Below are 21,942 nucleotides of genomic sequence, written 5' to 3'. Positions count from 1 at the left end.
CCCGTCACAAAAGACTCACCAGGATCAGTTGGGAGGGTGAGGACAGAGGAAGCTCCCATAGACTTCTGCTGATTTATTCCTTTAGAGTCGCATATACAGCCAGGGAATACCTTCGCTGTTTATCGTTCCTGTTGGATCTCTAGTTCTTGGCTCCCCTTTACTTATTCTTTGCACCATACAGTGGATGGTTGTGAGCATTCACATCTGTCGTTTCCCTGTCCTTTTGCTCCCGTCGTTCAAAAGAAAGCAGTGATGGAAACAGCGGCGACTCAGACGATACGGGCAGCGAGGAAGAAGGTGATACTGATGAAGATGCAGGTGAAGAGGATGAAGAAGGTGAAGATGAAGATTTAGAAGGTAGGTGTAGTGGGCATTACAGATGTTAATTGAATCTGAAGGCTAGTGCCTTAGAAGAATAAAGTTGGATTTCAAAAACTTTTACATTAAAAGAGCAAGCTCCTTATTAAACAACAAATCAGTTGCATAACACTTTGCTAGTGCTGTATCACGGGGGGGGGGGGGTTTGCAATTCCACTTGTACTGTGAGTTCAGGTGGACTGTAACTTGTACTGTGAGTTTGTGCCATTTGTTTCAAACAAGGTTTGGTACTTTGCATGGGTTAATTAGGATTTTGTTGTAACATTGAGCTGCGGCTTGCTTGCTAATAGGTCTGTGGAGCTGTTAGAGATGTAAAATTTCCGGAAATTTTGAAGCTCGGAAAAAAACAGAAATTTTCGGAAAAATTGAAAAAATGCTATATTAGCATTTCTTTTGTCTTTTCTAGATTGAAAGTCATTCTGTTACTTTAGGAACATAAAATATGACTATGGACATTTTTACTTGGCATGAAATTATCACAACTAGCATATTAAAAATATAGTGTATCCAAACAATTATTTCAAACAGAATACCCACCCACATGCAAAAACAAAACTGAAACTTTTTTTTCTTCTGACAATCGCACTTCCTAAAGGAAGAAATGCATCTTGTTCTTGCATTGGAGGGTTCAGTTTGTAACCTAGGACTTGCTTGTCCTCAGTGCACAGACATTAGATCAATCTGATACCATATATATATATATATATATTAGAAATGATTTGGAAAATATTTGAACACCTTGTCTTAAAATATTTTATTCATCATGTTAAAATAAAACGTTCCATAATCATTTTTTTTTCTTTTTTCAATTTTTCCAATTTTTCAGAAAAAAACAAAAAGGCTTCAGGGAAAAAACGGAAAAAACCCGTTTTTTCCCAAATTTTTCCAGGTTTTTTTCCAGGCCTTCACATCTCTAGGAGCTGCGCGGCGGAAGTTCCGGAGTGTGTGCTCTCACGATTGCAGTCTTCCGCATCTCTTTTATCGAAAGTGACTGTTTGCATGTTGATGTTGTCCCCGATATTCAGCGTTTTTGCCTTTTCAGAACTGTATAGCACAGTAATATTCCAACACCACATGCGTTAAGTGAACATAATCTCTGGGGTGTTTTTCATTGTTTCAAGATTCTGAAGAAGAGGAGGAGGAGGAGGAGGAAGAGGAGGAGGAAATGGAAACTTCTGCTGAACAACCAGCCCATTCAGTGAAGGAAAAACCACAGTTTAATCAAGGAGGGGGTTCTTCTTCTGATGAAGATGCTGAAAACTGCCCAATATGCCTCAATACGTTCAGAGATCAGGCCGTTGGGACACCTGAGAACTGTGCCCATTACTTCTGCTTGGACTGCATAGTAGAGTGGTCTAAAGTAAGTACTTCTCTCTTGATAAAGTAATGACTTTGTGTATGCTAGTCTTGGAGTATCTTGCTAGTTCAGTCTTACAGCGTGCCTGTTCTGGTTACTTAGCACATACATCGCTCTGCTAGCTTCCATAGGTGACACTGGATTGGCATATACAGTCATTTCAGCCCCCGGCTCCCTCCTCTGTTAAAGCATCGTCATATGAGGCTTGCAGAGCAGAAGGTGGAGTCAAGGGCTTGCTGTTTCTCAATTCTTTAATAAGTCCTTAAGCTGCCCTGATGACACCTTTGTGCAGGACCAAGAATTGTAAGTGTAGGTTGTGAAGTTCTAAAATTATTTCACTGCGAGTTTGAAGATTCAGTTCTTCAGCTGCATAGAATCTGTAATGGTTTTAATGGAAAGCTGTGATTCCAAGTTACCATTGTAAACGAATGCAGTCTTAAGAACGATGTGATACATTCAAGTTTCTGTTTGAGCTCAACTGCAAAGCATTCATTGAATTTTGACAGTAGTCATCTGGCTGTCAATCTGAATTGATCTTGAAGTTGCTTGTGCTCACTTGCCAAGCCTTTTCAGAATGCTAGTACATCAGTTGCTTTAATTCTTACTTCCTACACTTTAGTTTTGGACAGTTCCCACAGTGGTTGTTCAGATGGCATTAAAATGGTATACTGTTGCTCTGGCAGATGACCGTAACCAGGGCTATTTTGGGGCAGGAACGCACAGGAACGGAGTTCCGGCTGGCTCCCAAGTGGGCCACGCCCAGCAGGAACTCATTAACATAATAGGCCACACCCAACAGCAGAAACTCATTGTGATTGGCTACAATTAGGGGGTGTGGCCTAACATGCAAAGGAGTTCCTGCTCCAAAAAAAAAGCCCTGGGTTTTGACAAGGTAAAGAGAATAAGAAGCAAAAGGTGGGTGTGGCTGGATGACCACACTTCTGGCAACATGGGGGTGTAGCCTAATAGGCTAATGAGCGGTGCTGTTAGGGTGTGGCCTAATATGCTAATGAATTTATGCTATTGGGTGTGGCCTATTATGCTAATGAGTTCCTGCTGGGCTTTTTCTACAAAAAAAGCCCTGACCGTAACATATTGGCTGGCCTTGGCGAGACATCCCAAAGTCTGGGTTGCCATGGACCCTCTGTTTGGGAGAAAGATGGGGAAGTCTGCCATGCTGGATTTCAGACATTCTTGGGACCAGTGAGGTTTTGCTCCTCCCCTGTGCCTCAAAAGCCTCCCAGGACTTCAGAGATGAGCCTCCATTAGTCTTTCACTTTGTCCTGGCCAGGTTAAAAAGTATGCCTGTTGTTGGTACACACAGTTGTGGGCTCTTACGCTTTGGCAATTTCGGTTAATTTTTCTCCTATTGTTATACGGAGCAGCCAGCACATAAGCATCAGGATATTTAATTTGGTAATCTTAACGTTGAAGTCTTTTAAAACTGCCAGAAGTGTAGATGCTTAACTTCTTTCATTCCTTTCTGCAGAATGCCAACTCGTGTCCAGTGGATCGGATCCTCTTTAAATCTATCTGCATTCGAGTGCGTTTAGGGGGAGAAGTCCTGAAAAAAGTAGGTTTTCTGTTGAATTTAAGAAAATTAAAACCCATTACAAAACTTTATACTTTTTTCCTAACTTCATAATTGAACATATGCATACGTGTCCTTCTGATTTTGGCATTTTTGTGTAACTGTTTGAAATTTTTCATATGCACCATTGCTCTGGAGGAAAAGTGCCAATTTGAAGCATACAAATTGCATACACCAGTTTGGTGTAGTGGTTAAGTGCACGGACTCTAATCTGGGAGAACCGGGTTTGATTCCCCGCTCCTCCACTTGCACCTGGCTGGATGACCTTGGGCAAGCCGTAGTTCTGATAAGAGCTGTTCTTGAAAAAGGGCAGTTTCTGTCGGAGCTCTCTCAGCCCCACCTACCTTGCAGGGCGTCTGTTGTGAGAAGGGGAAGGAGTTTATAAGTTGCTCTGAGACTCCTTTGGGTAGTGAAGGGCAGAGTATAAATCCAATCTCTTCTTCTTCTGATGTAGTTTGGCATAAATTTTTTCCAGATTTTGTGAACTCAAGTCTGTCATGTGGGCTATGGCTGTCAGTTGACGTGTGTGCATTTTTATCCCACTGTTCTTCCTAGGAATTCAGAGTAGTGTATATCATTTTCCTTTCTTCCATTTGATCCTCATTACAACCTGTGAGGTAGGTTAGACTGAGCGAGTGGCTAGCCCAAGGTCACTTAATAGGCTTCATTTATCAAATGATAATTTTTACCTAATAGGCTTCATGGCTAAGAGGGGTTTCTCAAAATTCTGATGCCAACTACAGTATTGTAATTCCTGGCAAAGTGTTAGCCTCCTAGACAATAAGTCCCAAGTGTACAGTGCCTGTACATTATAAAAATAATGGTGAAGTGTTATATGTGAGGAATATATAAGGAATGTAAGGAATATGTAAGGAACAGAGCTGCTGGGAGTATTGTTAGGGATCACAGAAAGTGACAGAGAAGTACATTTGCTATTCGGATTTTAGTTCTATTTAGTTTAAGGTAGTGGCTGTGAGTTTTCTGTTGAAAGACATTGACAGTTCTAGTGGTGACATATTGACCAATTATACTAAGGCTGCAAACCTATGCACATTTGGGAGCAAGTTCCATTTGACAGATTAGGACTTGCAGTGGTTTAACCTGTACAAAGGTCTGGCTGAGCCTGTCTTAAACATTATCTTATGCCTGAAATTCTGATAAATTGATTCGTATGTTTCTAATTGCACTTGCCTCTACTGTAGTTTTCTTATTCAGTTCATTTTTTGGGCTAATTAGAAATGAGACGTGTCAGGTATCTGTGTTCTGTAGAGAATGTACAGAGCAGAGTTGGTACTGATGTCAGAAGTGTCTCAACTACACAACTTAACATGAGAAAGTAATAATTGTGTGCCTTTGGTGAGCCAGTTTGGTGTAGTGGATAAGTGCGCGGACTCTAATCTGGGAGAGCCGGGTTTGATTCCCCACTCCTCCACTTGCACCTGCTGGATGACCTTTGGCAGGCCATAGTTCTGTCACAGCTGTCCTTGAAAAAGAGCAGTTTCCGTCAGAGCTCTCTCAGTCCCACCTACCTCACAGGCAGTGTTCCCTCTAAGCTGAGTTAGTGTGAGCTAGCTCACAGCTTTTTAGCCTCTGGCTCACGCATTTTTGTCTTAGCTCAGGAAGGAGGGCTCCAGAGCAAACTAATTTATGCAGTAGCCAAATCGCTCGCTCACAACTTTAATGCCAGGAGCTCACAAAGTAGAATGTTTGCTCACAAAACTCCACAGCTTAGAGGAAACATTGCTCACAGGGTGTCTGTTGTGGGGAGGGGAAGGGAAAGGAGTTTGTAAGCCGCTCTGAGACTCCCTTGGGTAGTGAAGGGCGGGGTATAAATCCAATCTCTTATTCTTATTCTTCTCTTTATGGTGGGAATTCTTATGCTGTTGATGACATCTTCTCATATCCTCGATGAAAAGATACAAAATAAAGTATTTATTCTTGGCTGTGATTAATCAGGCGGTCACTACGGTGGTAGTATTTTGTTTAATGTGACAGTACAGCCCCCTCCTTGCCTAAAATACGCCTCTCTGTTCAGATTCCTGTTGAGAATACAAAATCTCAGAAGGAGGAGGTGGAGGATGACCCTACCTTTTGTGAGGTGTGTGGCAGGAGTGACAGAGAAGACCGCCTGTTGCTGTGTGATGGTTGTGATGCTGGGTAAGGAGGTTCTGCGTCTTAAAATCCACCTCAGTTAGTTCAACTTCCTCATTTTCTGTACTAGATTGTCTCTGAATATTACCTCTAGTCTTACAAAATAGAGCCTTACATTAAGGGTATGTACATGTCCCTAATTTACTGTGCTTTTATTCTCTTGGAACTATTCTTTGGCAGTGTGTTTGGGTGCCCTAAAGGTAGGCTGGTTGGACTGCGTCCTGGTTATATCTCCTTTGGCCAAGAAAAACCAATAAATAACAACGGTCCACTGCAAAAACCCGCACAAGAGCTTACAAAAAGAGACTTCAACACAATAAATAATTCAACACATGTAATCCATCATATGGAGCTGCGGTGGCTCAAGTGGTTAAGACGCTGAACTGCAGGCTGTGGAAGGTCAGTAGTTCAGCAGTTCAAGACCCGGGTGCCGCAAGACGGGGTGAGCTCCTGTCTCTAGTTCCAGCTCCTGCCAACCTAGCAGTTCGAAAGCAAGAAATTGCAAGTAGATAAATAGGTACCACTTCGGTGGGAAGGTAACAGCGTTCCGTGCGCCTTGGTGTTTAGTCATGCCGGCCACATGACCACGGAAACTTCTTCGGACAGCGCTGGCTCTTCGGCTTGGAAACGGAGATGAGCACCGCAACCCTAGAGTCGGATTCGACTGGCTTTCAAGCAAGGGAACCTTTACCTTTACTAATCCATCATAGGAAAATACAAAAGTGGAGGCATATTTGGTCCAATTTACATAGCAGCAACCTTTGTAGGTGCTTTCTAAAGCTTAGGAGACCTGGCCCATATAGAAACTGAAATATGTTTACCTGTTAAGAAACTGCAATGAGACTTCCTGTAGTGGCTTTTAGTTCCTGAGGAAGGACCTGAAGTCCGAAACACTGATCAATACCTGGGAAAAGTGTTGGACATCTATTCCAGACTTCATTGTTTTCCTCTGAGCAATTTCTATTCTGGACTTTGTTCTTTCCCTTGGGGAAATTGTGGACTTTTGTATTTTCCTATGATGGATTACATGTGTTGAATTACTTATTGTGTTGAAGTCTCTTTTTGTAAGCTCTTGTGCGGGTTTTTGCAGTGCACAGTTGTTATTTATTGGTTTTTCTTGGTCATTGTTTACTGTGGACTGTATTGTTGTTGTTGTTTTTGTTGTTATATCTCCTTTGGAGCACAGAGTTGTATTAGAGCAAACTGTACTGTCGGGAACCGTCTTTGCTGCTCCGCGCCCTTCGTTGGCACCGACCTGACTCCTGAGCGACAGAGGAGTCAGTCACAAGTGATATAAAGCATTTTGACAAGTAATTTTATTCACCTGTCATCCTTGCTGGCTACTAACGGCAGGAGAGGGGAAGATGAATTGCTTGGTCTATGAGGAAGCTCTTTGTAGATAAGGGACCTCGCACAATCGGGTGCTGAGGTGAGGATCAGGAAACTGGGAGTACGTTGTGATTTACACATTGTTGTGCAGTGTCACAGAGACTTGCTTACATTTGCAGCTACCAGAAAGAATAATAAAAAAGGTAAAGGTTCCCTTGCTCGAAAGCCAGTCGAAGCCAACTCTAGGGTTGCGGTGCTCATCCCCGTTTCCAAGCCGAAGAGCCAGCGCTGTCCAAAGACGTCTCCGTGGTCATGTGGCTGGCATGACTAAACACCAAGGCGCACGGAACGCTGTTACCTTCCCACCGAAGTGGTACCTATTTATCTACTTGCAATGTCTTGCTTTCGAACTGCTACCGTGTTTCCCCGAAAATAAGACACTGTCTTATATTTATTTTTTCTCAAGAAGACACACTAGGGCTTATACCACAAATGGATAAAAATCCTGCTAGGGCTTATTTTTTGGGTAGGTCTTATTTTCGGGGAAACAGGGTAGGTTGGCAGGAGCTGTAACTAGAGATGGGAGCTCACTACATCATGTGGCACCCAGGTCTTGAACTGCTGAACTACTGACCTTCCACAGCCTGCAGTTCAGCGTCTTAACCACTTGAGCCACCGCAGCTCCTAGAATAATAGAATAATAGACACTATTAAAAAACCTCCTGCACTCTTCAGTCAGGGCAGAATCTTGAGTTGGCTTGCAAAGCACACGATATTGTATGCAAGCCAAATGTAAATAAATATTAAACGTCAGCCAATGGAGGAAATGAAAACTCAAAATGCCTGGGTAAATACGTATTCATTTGGGTCAGAAGGCTTTAAAAGCAGGCAAAAGTTCCCCCCCCTCAAATATTTTAAGCTGGGGGGGGGGGGGTCACTTCTGCTTAGGACTTAACCCATTAATCTTCCAAAAGGCATTTTACTAGATTGGAAAGTTCTGTTTTGAGCAGCAATTGGTTTGTTGGCTAACTGAGCACTGCTTGTATAGAAAACTCCTTGTGGCTTGGGAATCCAACCAGTATATCCTGTGCAAGATGGCAAACTTTAGCCGTTCTTTAGAGCCTTTGTCTGTTCTTCTCAAAAATTCTAATAAAATGTTGCCACTCAGAGCCAGTCTGGTATAGTGGTTAAGTGTGCGGACTCTAATCTGGGAGAACCGGGTTTGATTCCCCACGCCTGCACTTGCACCTGGCTGGATGACCTTGGGCAAGCCGTAGTTCTAATAAGAGCAGTTCTTGAAAAAAAGAGCCGTTTCTGTCAAGAGCTCTCTCAGCCCCACCGACCTCACAGGGTGTCTGTTGTGGGGAGGGGAAGGGAAAGGAGTTTGTAAGCTGCTCTGAGGCACCTTTGGGTAGTGAAGGGCGGGGTATAAATCCAATCTCCTCCTCTTCCTCCTCTTCTTCCTCTTCTTCCTCTTCTTCCTCTTCTTCCCTCTCTCTTCTTCTTCTTCTTCTCTCTTCTTCTTCTCCATTTCTCTTCTTCTTCTTCGTATAGTATATTGTATGAACTTCTGTAACTTATGTGTAACAATCTTTGTGGTAATGGTTAAAGCAGTGATCAGTTGAGAGATTCCTTTGGAATCTGCTTGGATTGCTGATAGAGACTTTTGAAAACAGAATTGGTATTTGTGCTCTGAGGAAGAATCTGAACAAGCTAATCCAGTGAAATGGCTTGTGGCTTTTTGCAGTTAAGATGAAAGTACTGACTACCTCCAAACTGAAGGGCGCCTTTGCATATTAGGGTAGGAGAGTGGCCTTCTGTCTAAACTCTTTGTAAGGTATGTTGTGTGGCGTTTTCTTTTTTCAGCTACCATATGGAATGCCTTAATCCACCTCTGAGTGAAGTACCTGTGGACGAATGGTTCTGTCCACCTTGTGCACCAGCTAATACGGCATCTGCAGATACTGGTAACTATCTTCTGTATAGCCTATTTCATTTGATTGGCCCAAAGGTGATGGTCAACGAACAGGCCTTCCCTATGGTTTACACAACAGTTTTTTCACTTCTTCAGATAAAGTTAATGTACTGCCAGTATACAAAGCCGATTGAAACAAAATCGACTGGCAACATCAGTTAGTGACCCCAGGCCCCAGGGAGGCCAGGCTTGCGGTGACCAGGGCCAGGGCCTTTTCAGTGGTGGCTCCTACCTGGTGGAATGAGCTCCCAGAGGAGATCAGGGCCCTGCGGGACCTCTCACAGTTCCGCAGGACCTGCAAGACAGAGCTCTTCCGCCAGACTTTCAACTAGGAGCCGCCACCACCACCAACTATTTTGTGGGAACAATGGGGTAATGGGATGGCCCATTATAAAGATCTCGCCACAGTATTGCGATGGATCGGTACCGCTGAATCGGGCTCTTGGGTAATATCTATATGTCACCGTCTTGATTCGATCTGAATGATGAACGTCACTGAGCACTTTATAATGGTCAATTATGGTTGGTTTTATTCGGTTTTTAGTGTTTTATATTGGCACACGGTTGCCCTTGTTTATGAGCTTCCCTGAGCCCATTTGCGGGGAGGGCAGGATAGAAATGCAACAATCAATAAATAAATAAATAAATAAATAAATAAATAAAATCAACTGCACGAGAGTACTGGGGAATAAATAGCTTTGTCTCTTTGTTTAAATAGTGATTGTATTTTTGGCGTTGGTTTAGAAAGAGGGCAGTTTGCAATTTCCGGTGGAGAGATTACAAGCCAAGTAGATTGAAAGAGTCCCCTCTTTTTTCAGAACTCTATCCATCTTGGGCTACCTTGGAGGCTTCTTGTCTGATGCCTGCCTTTAAACGAGATACGCTTCCTGCTAAAATGAAATGCACTTCATTTTGACTCACCGCCTCGCCGTCAATGTTCCCTCTAAGCTGCGGAGTCTTGTGAGCAAAAATTCTACGTTGTGAGCTACTGGCATTAAAGTTGTGAGCGAGCCATTTGGCTACTGCATAAACTAGTTTGCTCTGGAGCCCTCCTTCCTGAACGAAGACAAAAATGTGTGAGCCGGAGGCTAAAAAACTGTGAGCTAGCTCACACTAACTCAGCTTAGAGGGAACATTGCTCGCCATCGAAGGAGTCCAGGGGACTGCCTTGAAATTGTTTTCCTCCTTTCTCCCCGGTCAGGGACAGAGGGTGGCGCTAGGCGAGAGGGTGTCCCCATGGCACCCACTAGAATGTGGAGTGCCAGAGGCGGCGATCCTCTCGCCAATGTTACTCAACGTCTGTATGCGCTCCCCTCCCTCACCCAGTTAGTCCGGAGGTATGGGCTGGGCTGCCATCAGTATGCTGATGACACTCAACTCTATCTGTTAATGGACGGCCATCTGGCCTCCGTCCCTGGAAATTTGGCTGAGGCTTTGGATGCTGTGGCTGGATGGTTGCGGCAGAGTCGACTGAAGTTAAATCTGTTGAAGAGGGAGGTCCTGGCCTCGGCCAGGGGGGGTATGGAGGTGGGCACCAGGCTCCCCACACTGGAAGGGGCACCTTTGATGCCGGCCCAGTCAGTAAGAAGCCTGGGAGTAACACTGGATGCCTCTTTGTCTAGGGAGGCCCAGGTTGCTGCAGTCACCCGATCTGCATTTTTCCAACTTAGGCAGTTCAGGCTACTGAAGCCCTATCTTTCCCCCCAGGAAAGATGACCTGCACAATGGTCACTTCCAGGCTTGATTGCTGCAACTTGCTCTACACAGGCTTACCCCTGAAGCTGGTCCAGAAATTACAGCTGTTGCAAAAATGTGACGACTCGCCTTCTGTCATTGATGCCCGTGCGGGCTCACGGTTGGCATGTGCTTCATCAGCTGCATTGGTTACCAGTTGAGCACCGGATCCGCTTCAGGGTGTTGGTAATCACCTTCAAAGCTTTATACAGCCTGGGACCAACATACCCAAGGGACCACCCTTTCCCATATACGGCCCGAGCAGGGCTACGCTCTGACAGTCAACATCCCCTGGTGATCCCCTGGCCCAAAGGACGTCCGCCTCGCCTCGTCCAGGGCTTTCTCTGCCCTGGCGCCTGCCTGCTGGAACATGCTCCCCATTGAGATCAGAGCCCTGCGGGATCTTCTTCAATTCCACAGGGCCTGCAAGACGGAGCTCTTCCGCCAGGCCATTGGCTGTGGCAGCGGGCGTCCACACTTCCCCCCCCCCGAGGTTGCTGTCACCCACCCACTGATAACCGTCCAGATCCAGTTGACATCAATGGGCTGGAATCTCCCAACAGCAAGCTGCAACTACTTAAAAAAAAAACAACACATGTATTTTTATTGGTTTTCAAACATAAAAAGGAAGACCACAAAAAGTTTCCACACAATAATAAACTAGCATAACATAACCAATATGTTATGGGTTTCCCCCAAGAGTATCGTTTAGCACACATGCTCAGTCTATCAAAGTGTTTTGACCACGAGGTATATACTTCATCAAAGTTACAAGTCTGATAATAAATTTAACTTGTTATTAACTTTCTGTTATCGGCCTACTTACTTAAGAAGTCATTAGAATTTCAAACTTTTAAGCAACTGAAAGCTAGAGTGACAATTGCTTTTCTACCTATTCTCTTTGAACAGTTACTCAACCAGTCTCAGCTGTGTCTCATTACGCCATTAAATTCATTTTGCCCGTATACTTTTCAATTACCCCACACCTTGGCTGCGGTCACACAGCCACGCTAGAGAGATGGAAGATAGGCGGATTTTCCGGGCGCGATCTCACCGCCACATCTGGGAAGCGTAGAGCTCCCGTGGCTCAACTGAGGCTTCCCTCCAAAGATGCGCAGGGAAAGGGCGCGGGGAAACCGCGGGGCAAGGGCGGGCGTCTGGTCGCGTTTCCAGTGGCATCCGGCGCCCACCCATGTCCCCTCGCAAACAGGTCATTTTTTCCCCAAGGCTCCACGGATGCGCACAAGCACCTAACGGAGCATGCGCACACTTCAATTTAAAAAAGTAAAAAAAACCCCCAACAACCCCGTTTGCTGCGCGCGACACGCCCCGCCCTCCCCCCCCCCCCCGCATTTTCCAGCCCGTGTGACCGGGGCCCTTATTTACTAACCTAAAAAGTTTTTTTAATTGTCAGCCCCTACTTATTTATCATCTTGCATATTCTCAGTAGCTAGCTAGTTTAATGTTTATTTCAGTAGCTCTACATTATAAGATGTTAATATGCTCAATCCTTTCCTCCGTCACAAATGTAGGAAGAAAGAGAGAGAGAGAAAAAACTCTTATCAGGTTACAAAATAATGTATAGCAAGCTGCAAACTACGACAGAAGACAGGAGGGCCTGGTGTGATGTGGTCCATGGGGTCGCGAAGAGTCGGACTCAGCCGTGCGACTGAAAAACAACAACGACAACAATCTGTTTTAATTTATATTATATTTATTAACATGATGTAACCCTAACCCTGAGCCCGTTTATGGGATGGGCAGGATATAAATGTAATAAATAAATAAATAAGTTAGATCCTGTTCATCCAGCCGTTTCTGCAGTTAATTATGGCACGTAATGTCATAGCAATATCAATTGACCCGTTTTCACATGCTAAATTAACATTACGAGCCAATCCAAATCTAAAAATTGGGAAGAAATGTTTTTTTATGGAAGGCTTGGACAGAGAGGGGATTTTTACTTTAGATCAATCAATAGACTACGACGGTGTGTTTTTGTCATTTTGACGTGTCAACCGTTGTTGAATGGTAGCATTTACAACTGCAACCATCTACTGGCATCCAAATATAGCACTGCAGCACTAAGTGTTTCAGTCTCCCTTGCTCTTGGAAATTCACGTTGAATTAATGCAGAAAATGAAACCCACAATATTTATTTATTTATTTATTTATTATTTGTTATTTTCAGTTTGTATCCTGCCTTGTTGGCGAACTCGCTCAAGGCGACGTACAAGCATTAAAATACAATAAAACAGTAAATACAATAAAATACATATAAACAACTGACATAACATCATAAAAATACCACTGGGCAAGTGACGGCGGCATTCAGTGTAAATGGCAGGCAGTGTTCGCTGATGTATCATACGGGCTGTAGTATGTTCCGGCGACTCATTCGTCAGTGGCGGCTCCTAATCGAAAACCTGGTGGAAGAGCTCCGTTTGATAAGAAGAAAACAAAGGGCTGCACCAATTGGAGCAAAGAGATGAATTAAAAACAGCAGTTTAGTGGGAAGAAAATTTGATTCCAATATGTTAATAACCCCAGTGTGTTTAGCATTGAGCATCCTCTGTGGGGTCTGTGGAATACAAAAACAGCAATACTCTCGTGAAACCAGAAAAAATGGGAGCATTGGCTGCTTTTATATTCCACAGATCCCTGTGAGGAAGCCCAATGCTTAACACATTGGGGTCATTAACATATTGGAATTAAATTTTCTTCCCACTGCACTATTGTTTCTCTTTGCCTCTACATATTTGATGTCAATAAATAGGAGATGCAAAACTTCAGGAATGAGTGGAATAAGGCCATGGATCGCCCTGGTTTCCCGAAGCGATGGAATCTGTATTTAAACTTTATACCTGTTGTTTCTGTGGATCTCAAGCTGTGAGTTCCTCAGCAAAAAAATTATGTTTAGGATTTACTGGACACCACGGAGCCTTTCAATAAAGTGTCTATTTGCTTGCATTGTAACACGTAAGACACGTCTCTTGAACATATACTTTGGACAGGTCCAGTTTAGTCTTTTTGGCAGAAGTAATCACTCCTATCAGTTTTGTATTAGAGTATCCATTGATCTTGGAGGATGCTTACGTACTTTATAACTATTTTCCTGTCTCATGGAGGCTGAATGATGGTCAGTGAAAACGGACACTCTGTGCTCTCACTGTTACTAAATGACTTACATTACAGTGCTGGAAAAAGAGCTAGGGGAACTCATTAGCATAACTCATTAGCATATGCCACACCCCCTGACATCAGGGGCCCGGCGGTGGACCTGCAAGGCCGGCGGGAGTGCGAGGAAGCCCCGCCAAGGCCCTCCCTGGCCCCAGGCAGGCAGGGGTGGGGAGAGGCGGGGGGGAAGCAACTTACCCTCCCCCTTCTCCTGCCTCCTCCTGGCTGAATGAGGGCTGGAAGCGGGGTGGCCGGAAGCAGGGGGTGGGGCTTCGTCATGTGCTTCGCCCCCCTGCACCTCACCCGGAGGAACTGCGTTCCCCCCCGTTTCCCCCCCCCCCGAAATGACCTCTGCCTGGAAAGATAAATGCCCCCCACCATAATCCAGTGGATTGAGGACATTATCAATATTTAAATATATGACCTATAGATGGCAGTTGCATATGGGCATATTTTTAGATACTTGGGAACCTCTTATAGATGCCAATGTGTAGCCTTGCTACCGTTGTTGTTGTATTTTCTGTTTGTAATTATTAAAAAATGAACATTGTATAAATAGAATTCTTATAAATTTTGCACTGGAGGTTTTCCAGAATACTTGGCGTCAGATCTCTAGAAAGGTGTTCAGGTGCCGGTTTGCAACACAGTTCACAACTGAGAAAGATCTTGTTTTAAGAAACAGATCATGTGAGTGACGAAGAAGTTGCTGCCCTTGTCGCTGACGTTATCCCCACCACTAGCAGACTGCGTCCCAGTGTCCGGACACGGGCAATAGCTAGGACTCGTCAGAGCGAGCGTGTGCGGGCAACGGTGAACAGAAACCGGATAACGACTGCACAGCAAATCCAGGTATTGTATGATTTGGGGGAGTGAAATAAATTCCCCATTGTTGATCCCAGTGAGTGAATGTTTCCTTGTGTGTTTTGATTGTAACTTTTGAGAGAGAGCCAGTTTGGTGTTATGGTTAAGTGCGCGGAGAACCGGGTTTGATTCCCCACTCCTCCACTTGCACCTGGCTGGATGACCTTGGGCAAGCCGTAGTTCTGATAAGAGCTGTCCTTGAAAAAGAGCAGTTTCTGTCAGAGCTCTCTCAGCCCCACCTACCTCACAGGGTGTCTGTTGTGGGGAGGGGAAGGGAAAGGAGTTTGGAAGCCGCTCTGAGACACCTTTGGGTAGTGAATGGCGGGGGATAAACCCCAATCTCTTCTCTCTCCTCTTTTTGACTATGTGGAAAGAGTTTAAGCTGTAACACATCTTTATAGCTCACAAACATGTAACCAAGAAAACGGATAGATACAATCCATTGGGAAGTAATCCTTCACAAGCCCTGTTCCAATGAATGGGACCTGTGGACGAACACTATTCAGGATTGGTGTGAAGCCCTCACGGGGCTCTGTTATGTGCTTACCACAGACGGCAAATACAAGGCATTTCCCCCAGTGCTGGAGGTCAGCAGAATCTACTGTGCAAAATGCCATCGAGTATGGGGGCTGCAGCAAAGAAGAGGCATTCAGTGGAAAGCCCTGCTCCTCTCTCTTTTTAAATAATGGAAACGCTGCTGTGCTCTGCGTGTTCCATCAGCTGAAAGAGGAGTTGGGGCCCATTTTACTGCATTCCCCTTGCTCACCCGACCTACCCGTGCCTCATGGCATTGGCTCCACGAGACTTCTCCGACCCCCCGGCTCTGGCTTTGTGGGGGTTTGGGGGGAGGCTGCCGCAGGGAGAAGGGAAAGGTGGCCAGGGTTTGGGGTTTGTAGAATCCCATCTTCTTTCTTTCTGCGTGGTACTTTGTGAAACTGTTTACACTACTGAGGATTCATGGTACGCTGCCAACCCACTGTGTCTTGCAAGCGGAGGTTAGCTAAAATTCCTTGATGGACAAAGTAGGCCTTGGTTTATCTTGGGAACCGTTGACGGAAAAGTGTGCACAGCAAAGATTGCCTGCTATTTTATGTGATTTTTTTTTTGAGCCCCCGGAGGGGATTTTTTATTATTTTTTTCAAACTACAAAAACTATCACAGAAAAAGGGAAGGGGGACTACATATATGGGACAAAGTATAAAGACCCACTACTGACTAAAAACCCAAGAGAGGAGATCCTCACTAGCTTCATTACATCAAATATTCACTTCATTTAGATCAATATAAACTGAGTCAGACATTTAAGTACTTTTTCCTTTTCATTAACTCTTAAAACTTAACTGTCAAAGAACAGTACCCCTCCCCAGTCATCCCCATTCACAGTTCTCAAAGGCACAATTCAGAGTTTTTCAGCCTTTACTTCTCTTTTCCTCGTCTCTTCCGCAGCTTATAAGGACTTTTTGGGGCGGCTGCCCCTTGCTCTGTCAGAGAGTCCTCTCTGGAAGAACCCGAGTCCTGCTCGCCACTAGACTTGCTGTCCTCTTCTTTTTTCCCGTCCTCTGGTCTTCCCAGCTGAACCCTCAGAAATTCTTGGGCTTTCAGAACAGAGTCAATCTTTTCTTTTTGATCCTTAAACTTGAAAGTAACGCCTTCTGGAAATAGCCATTTATATCCAATTGAGTTTGAAGGAAAAGCACAAGCTCTTTGTACTTCTTCCTCCGTTGACTTGCTTCAAATGGAATATCCTTTAGCGTTCTGATAGTATTTCCCCCCACTTTCAGTGGTACTCCAGAAACCGCTTTCAGGATTGCATCCCTCACATGCCTTCTCAAGAATCTTATAACAATTTCCCCAGGCAGATTATTATTATATTTTTATTAAAATGATTTATTCCCTCTCCTAAAGAGGAGAGATATTTCGCTTAAAATTAGAAAAAGGGGAAGGGTATACAGAGGGATAAAGAAAAGATTGAGTGGTGTTAATGTATTAGTATATTACTCTTTTATTATTAAAAGTTAATAGTCCATAGTTTCTTCTATCGCCAGACATTCTTCTTTTCTTCTATTTCTGTTAAATATGGCAATTAGTATATTAGTAATGTCCTTCTGGGATTAGTTTCTCTTCCAAAATGTAATCCGAAAAAAAAAGAAAAAAGAAAGCTTTTAAACTTTGGGGTCCTTTCCTTTCTTGCCTCTCAGGTTATATTTCAGTCCCGTCGCTGCTCCGCCTTCCTCGTCCTTCACCTCTCCCTCCGAGCTGCTGTCTTCCACGCTTAATGTTGACATCCACTTGGCCAATTCTGCTCCTTCTTCTTTACTGGCGTGCCTTTTCAAAAATTCTTGAGCCTTGAAGATAGAGTCTATTTTTTCTCTTTTGTCTTTAAATTTGAAAACCAGTCCTTCGGGCACCAGCCATTTATAACTCGTTTGGTGTTTTTGTAAGAAGATGGTCAAACCCTTATATTCCTTTCTTTTCATTCTGATTTCAAATGGAACATCTTTCAGGATTCTGATCAGTTGATCTCCAATTTTCAGTGGTGACGCTGATGTAACCTTTAAAATCTGCTCCCTGAGATGTTGTTTTGTAAATTTCACAACCACTTCTGCTGGCAACTTATTTTTTCTTGTGAAATTGGAGTAGGCCCTATAGACCAGAAGGCAGATTATTTTTTTGATAAATAAATACTGAAGTATGAGACCGGTATTCCTGATGTGATGGAATTTCCACAAAACCCATAGTACAGGGAGGTGCCTTCCTAGGTGGTGAGTGGGAGGGGTTTTGAATGGCAGAGGTGCCCTGCTGGCAGTGAAGGGGGGAGTTGGAGCGGCCTCTGATTATGAGGCTTCAAAGCAGCTTGTGGCCCACTTTCTTATGGGTGACTTAAACAAATAACTCTGAATATCAATCTTGCTTTCAGCGTGTGCCGAGGTACCTTATGTCTTCCTTTTTTGATGACGCTATTGAGGCCGTTGCAGCAGGATTGAGCACAGCCGTATACCAGAGACCATTGACTCCTCGGGCCACCACCAAGAAGAAACGAAAAAGAGGTAAGAGGACCTCAGAATGATAACATTTTGGCAAGAAATAAGACTGTCCTGAAAAAACAGAACATTTGCCATGTGTGCATAAGCTTTAAATTAACATTCGCATGAGAGCTACCGTCAAATCAATTAAAGGGTGGATTTAGACAATAGTTATGCTGTTTTAATGCCTTCTTCTCTTTTGGCAAGCCCTTGGAGCTGCGGTGGCTCAAGTGGTTAAGATGCTGAACTGCAGGCTGTGGAAGGTCGGTAGTTCAGCAGTTCGAGACCCGAGTGTGCCGCATGACGAAGTGAGCTCCCATCTCTAGTTCCAGCTCCTGCCAACCTAGCAGTTTGAAAGCAAGACATTGCAAGTAGATAAATAGGTACCACTTCGGTGGGAAGGTCACAGCGTTCCGTGCGCCTTGGTGTTTAGCCATGCCGGCCACATGACCACGGAAACGTCTTCGGACAGCGCTGGCTCTCCGGCTTGGAAACGGAGATGAGCACCGCAACCCTAGAGTCGGATTCGACTGGCTTTCGAGCAAGGGAACCTTTACCTTTTACCTTTGAGCGTTTGGACATGTCACAGGCACATAGTGAGGAGTTCCTGTTTTTGTTTTTTTGCTCTCAAGTTGCAACTGACTTAGGGTGACCCTGTAGCGTTTCCAAGGCAAGAGACATTCAGAGGTAGTTTGCTGTTGTCTGCCTCAGCGTAGCAACCCTGGTATTCCTTGATGGTCTCCTATGCAAATACTGATCAGTGTCAACCCTGTTTAGCTTCTGAGATCTGATGAGACCGGACTATCCTGTGCTATCCAGGTCAGATTTCCTCTACCCTGGAAAATGTATGACATCTAGCTTGAGCCATGTTTTGATGTCCTCAAGCCACATGTCAGTACTGCGTTCAAAGCATTTAAATTATTTTATAGCATTGAATTGCCACCTGAATCCACCCAACACTTGTGGGCCTTCAGGAAGTAAAAGTTACAGCAAAAGGCGAATTCTTTTGCAGTAATATCTCTTTGAAGGAGCTGCGGTGGCTCAAGTGGTTAAGACGCTGAACTGCAGGCTGTGGAAGGTCAGTAGTTCAGCAGTTCGATACCCGGGTGTGCCACATGACGGAGTGAGCTCCCGTCTCTGGTTCCAGGTCCTGCCAACCTAGCAGTTCGAAAGCAAGAAATTGCAAGTAGATAAATAGGTACCGCTTCGGTGGGAAGGTCACAGCGTTCCGTGCGCCTTGGTGTTTAGTCATGCCGGCCACATGACCACGGAAACGTCGTCGGACAGCGCTGGCTCTTCGGCTTTGAAACGGAGATGAGCACCGCAACCCTAGAGTCGGATTCGACTGGCTTTCGAGCAAGGGAACCTTTACCTTTGCCTTAATATCTCTTTGAGTGATCATTAGGTGGGGCGGTCTGAAACAGTGCATTTATTTCCCATTATGGATTTATTTGTGTATGAGTTAAAGTATGGGTGGGGTTCAGAGATCCATGTCTTGTTGGCCTTCAGGTCCAAGAACTCTTTGTTGTGTCATCCTCAGGGAGAAGAAAGAGAGGGGCAGGCAAAAAGACCCCTACTAAATCACCTGCTGGCAAAAAGAGCGCAGGGACGTGGATTAAGAGACGCCGGCGTCGAGGAAAGAAGAGAAAGCGCGGGGACATAAAAGTATATTCCCAGATTATTTTTGCTGATTGCACTAATATCTGTAGTTAATGCTTCCTTGTCACATGGTACTTTTGTGTGACAGCGTTTGATGAGGGATGGAGATGCCTTCCTATTATATTTGTATGTTTAATGTGCTGTTTTCTGGCTTCAGAGGGCTTGATTTGAAATTCTGCTCCTGATTTGTGATTAACTTGTACTTTCTCTACTCAGATTAAAACCGATGTGACTGCTCGTTCCCGAATTGCCAAAACTCTCCGTCTTGGCAAGCCCGTACGTGGCATGTCCATCCCTTCTGTGTACAAACCAGTGGAACCCTCGCTTGGCCTTCTGCGAGCAGATATTGGAGCAGCTTCTCTCTCGGTTTTTGGAGACCCTTTTGAGCTGGACCCGTATAGCAGGTAGGAAAAGGACAAGTGGAAAGAAAATGATTATATTTACTCTTTGAAATAGATGGTGGGAGCATCAGTAATGAAGCATTTTAAGAAATGTTGGCATAGTTTCCTAGTGTCTTGGGTTTAGGGTTGCCAAGCCCACTTTAGCCCCCAGCGGGGGACTTTGGGGGGCATTCCCGGAGGGGGCGGGGCATCCCCGATGATGTCACGTTGGGGACATCCCCACATGCCTGATGGGCGCATGGGAAACGCCAGCTCACTGCACTTAAAGGGGCCCCTTTAAATGCAGGGAGCTGGAAGGTTTCGCACTCCCCACGTGGGAAACGCCAGCTCCCCGCATTTAAAGGGGCCCCCTTTAAGTGCAGCGAGCTGGAAGGCTTCGCGCGCCCAATCTCGGCTTGGAGATTGGACGTGTGGGAAATGCCAGCTCCCTGCACTTAAATAGGCCCCTTTAAGTGTAGCGAGCTGAAAGGTTTTGCACTCCACAGGCGGGAAATGCCAGCTCCCTGCACTTAAAGGGGCCCCTTTAAGTGCAGCGAGCTGGAAGGCTTCGCGCGCCCAATCTCGGCTTGGAGATCGGGCGCATGGGAAACGCCAGGTCCCTGCACTTAAAGGGGCGCCTTTAAGTGCAGGAAGAGGGGGTGACTGTGGGTGTTGGGGCTTGGGGATGGGGCTTCCCCTGTTGGCCAGCTGGCCGGCGGCAGGTACAGCCCCCACAAAAGCGGGGGTCCCCTGCCAAACCAGGGGGTTTGGCAACCCTACTTGGGTTACATGTTTCTAATTTATGCACTCTGAGTCCTAATATTGGGGGTGGGTTAAGACTATTTCTTAGGTTTTTAAAATTTGAATATCCATATCAAGTATTTATACTTCATCTTTTCTCTTCGTTCAAGACAGCTTGCACTAAATAAACATTACAAACTAAAAATCAAGTAGGATTTTTAAGAACCCACAGTCCCCCCGCCCCCATGCCTGCTGTTTATATGCCATCAAAAACCCTGGCAAACAGGCAAGTCTTGCAACCCCTTCTGAAGATCTCCAACTAGGGAGACACCTTCAGCTCATCAGGAAGCCCTTTCCACAGAGTGGGAGCCATGATGGGAAAGGCCCAGACTTTGGTTGATGCTGGGCAGGCCATCCTAAAGGGTGGGACAGCCAGCAGGTGGCAGCATGAAGACCGGAGTTTGTGCACAGGGACATACGGAAGGAGACAGTCCATCCCAGTTATAAACGGGTCATTTTGTAGAAAAAGAGGTGCAGGGGCTCATTAGCATAACTCATTAGCATAACTTATTTGCATATGCCACACCCCCTGACATCACCGGAAGTGTGTCAGAAGGCAACACCCACCGCTCAGGCTCCACTGGACTGTTCTGGATTGCTAGCTATGGGGGGGGGGGCAGAACTGTCCTCGCAGAGGAGGGAGAGCTTGTACCTGAATAAAACTTGGTCTTAAAGGTGCCACTGGACTTTTTTGGGCTGGGGGGGGGTGTGTCTCTGCAACTTACCTGGCTGCTTCTTGCTCTGACTGAGGGCTGCTGGGCGCAGGAGGCGGGGCTTGTTGCATGTGCCCGCCCCCTGGGGTCTTTACTGCGGGAGCTCCGCTCCCGTGCGCTCCTGCAGGAAATGACCCCCAGTTATACACAAAGCTGGGATGAAACTGAAGCTGGCAGTGATCTTCCAAACTTCTCTCCCTATTAGTAATGAAGACCTCCCTGTAAACGCTGCCTCGCCTGTGAGCATCAAAAGGAGAGTCCTCTCTCAGTCAGCGCTTCGATCGCATCGCCCTGTTGCTAGGCCCGTTGCTGTGGGGCTTCCTGGGTAAGGCCAACCAGGTGATTCCTTTTTTGTGTAAAACAGCAGGATGTAGCTTGTTCTGAGGTCTGTTTCTTCGCACAGCATGTTGAAAGAGCCGACCTTCTGTTTTGTGCCGTAGGTTAAAAAGTTGGATTTCCAGTTAAAGAGGTGGTTCAGATCCTGATTTAGCAGTGGACGGGCTTGGACAACTAACTGTCTTTCACCTCAGTCCTGTCTTTGAAACTAGTGGCAGCGGCGATTTAATTCAGAAAAATAGCACTTCTCGCTCTGGAAAAAACCCGGAAAAATTCGGGGGGGGGAACTTTTTTTACCTGTTTTTTTCCTGAAGCCTTTTTTGTTTTTTTCCGAAAAATTGGAAAAATTGAAAATAGAACAGAAAAGACGAAAAAAATGATTATGGAACATTTTGTTTTAACATGATGAATGAAATATTTTAAGACAAGGTGTTCAAATATTTTCCAAATCATTTCTAAAAACTATGTATGGTATCA

General features: G+C 45.1%; 1 protein-coding gene across 4 annotated transcripts in view; it reads left to right on the top strand.

Moving 5' to 3' along the window:
• PHRF1 (PHD and ring finger domains 1) overlaps positions 1 to 21,942 on the top strand; it is a 44,811-nt gene that overhangs the window by 2,991 nt on the left and 19,878 nt on the right. For 3 of the 4 annotated variants that reach the window (XM_015418883.1, XM_015418885.1, XM_015418882.1), the window contains exons 2-11: positions 244 to 357; positions 1,500 to 1,738; positions 3,225 to 3,308; positions 5,362 to 5,483; positions 8,673 to 8,773; positions 14,369 to 14,541; positions 17,471 to 17,600; positions 19,117 to 19,241; positions 19,452 to 19,639; positions 21,335 to 21,454. In XM_015418883.1, coding sequence (XP_015274369.1) covers positions 244 to 357; positions 1,500 to 1,738; positions 3,225 to 3,308; positions 5,362 to 5,483; positions 8,673 to 8,773; positions 14,369 to 14,541; positions 17,471 to 17,600; positions 19,117 to 19,241; positions 19,452 to 19,639; positions 21,335 to 21,454 — 1,396 coding nt within the window. The remainder of the gene's footprint in view (positions 1 to 243; positions 358 to 1,499; positions 1,739 to 3,224; positions 3,309 to 5,361; positions 5,484 to 8,672; positions 8,774 to 14,368; positions 14,542 to 17,470; positions 17,601 to 19,116; positions 19,242 to 19,451; positions 19,640 to 21,334; positions 21,455 to 21,942) is intronic. The other variant, XM_015418884.1, reaches the window with a different exon arrangement.

This window comes from Gekko japonicus, unplaced genomic scaffold, assembly GCF_001447785.1.
Source record: "Gekko japonicus isolate JY-2015 unplaced genomic scaffold, Gekko_japonicus_V1.1 scaffold1880, whole genome shotgun sequence".
Taxonomy (NCBI): Eukaryota; Metazoa; Chordata; class Lepidosauria; order Squamata; family Gekkonidae; genus Gekko; species Gekko japonicus.
This window is presented reverse-complemented; position numbering and strand designations above follow the sequence as displayed.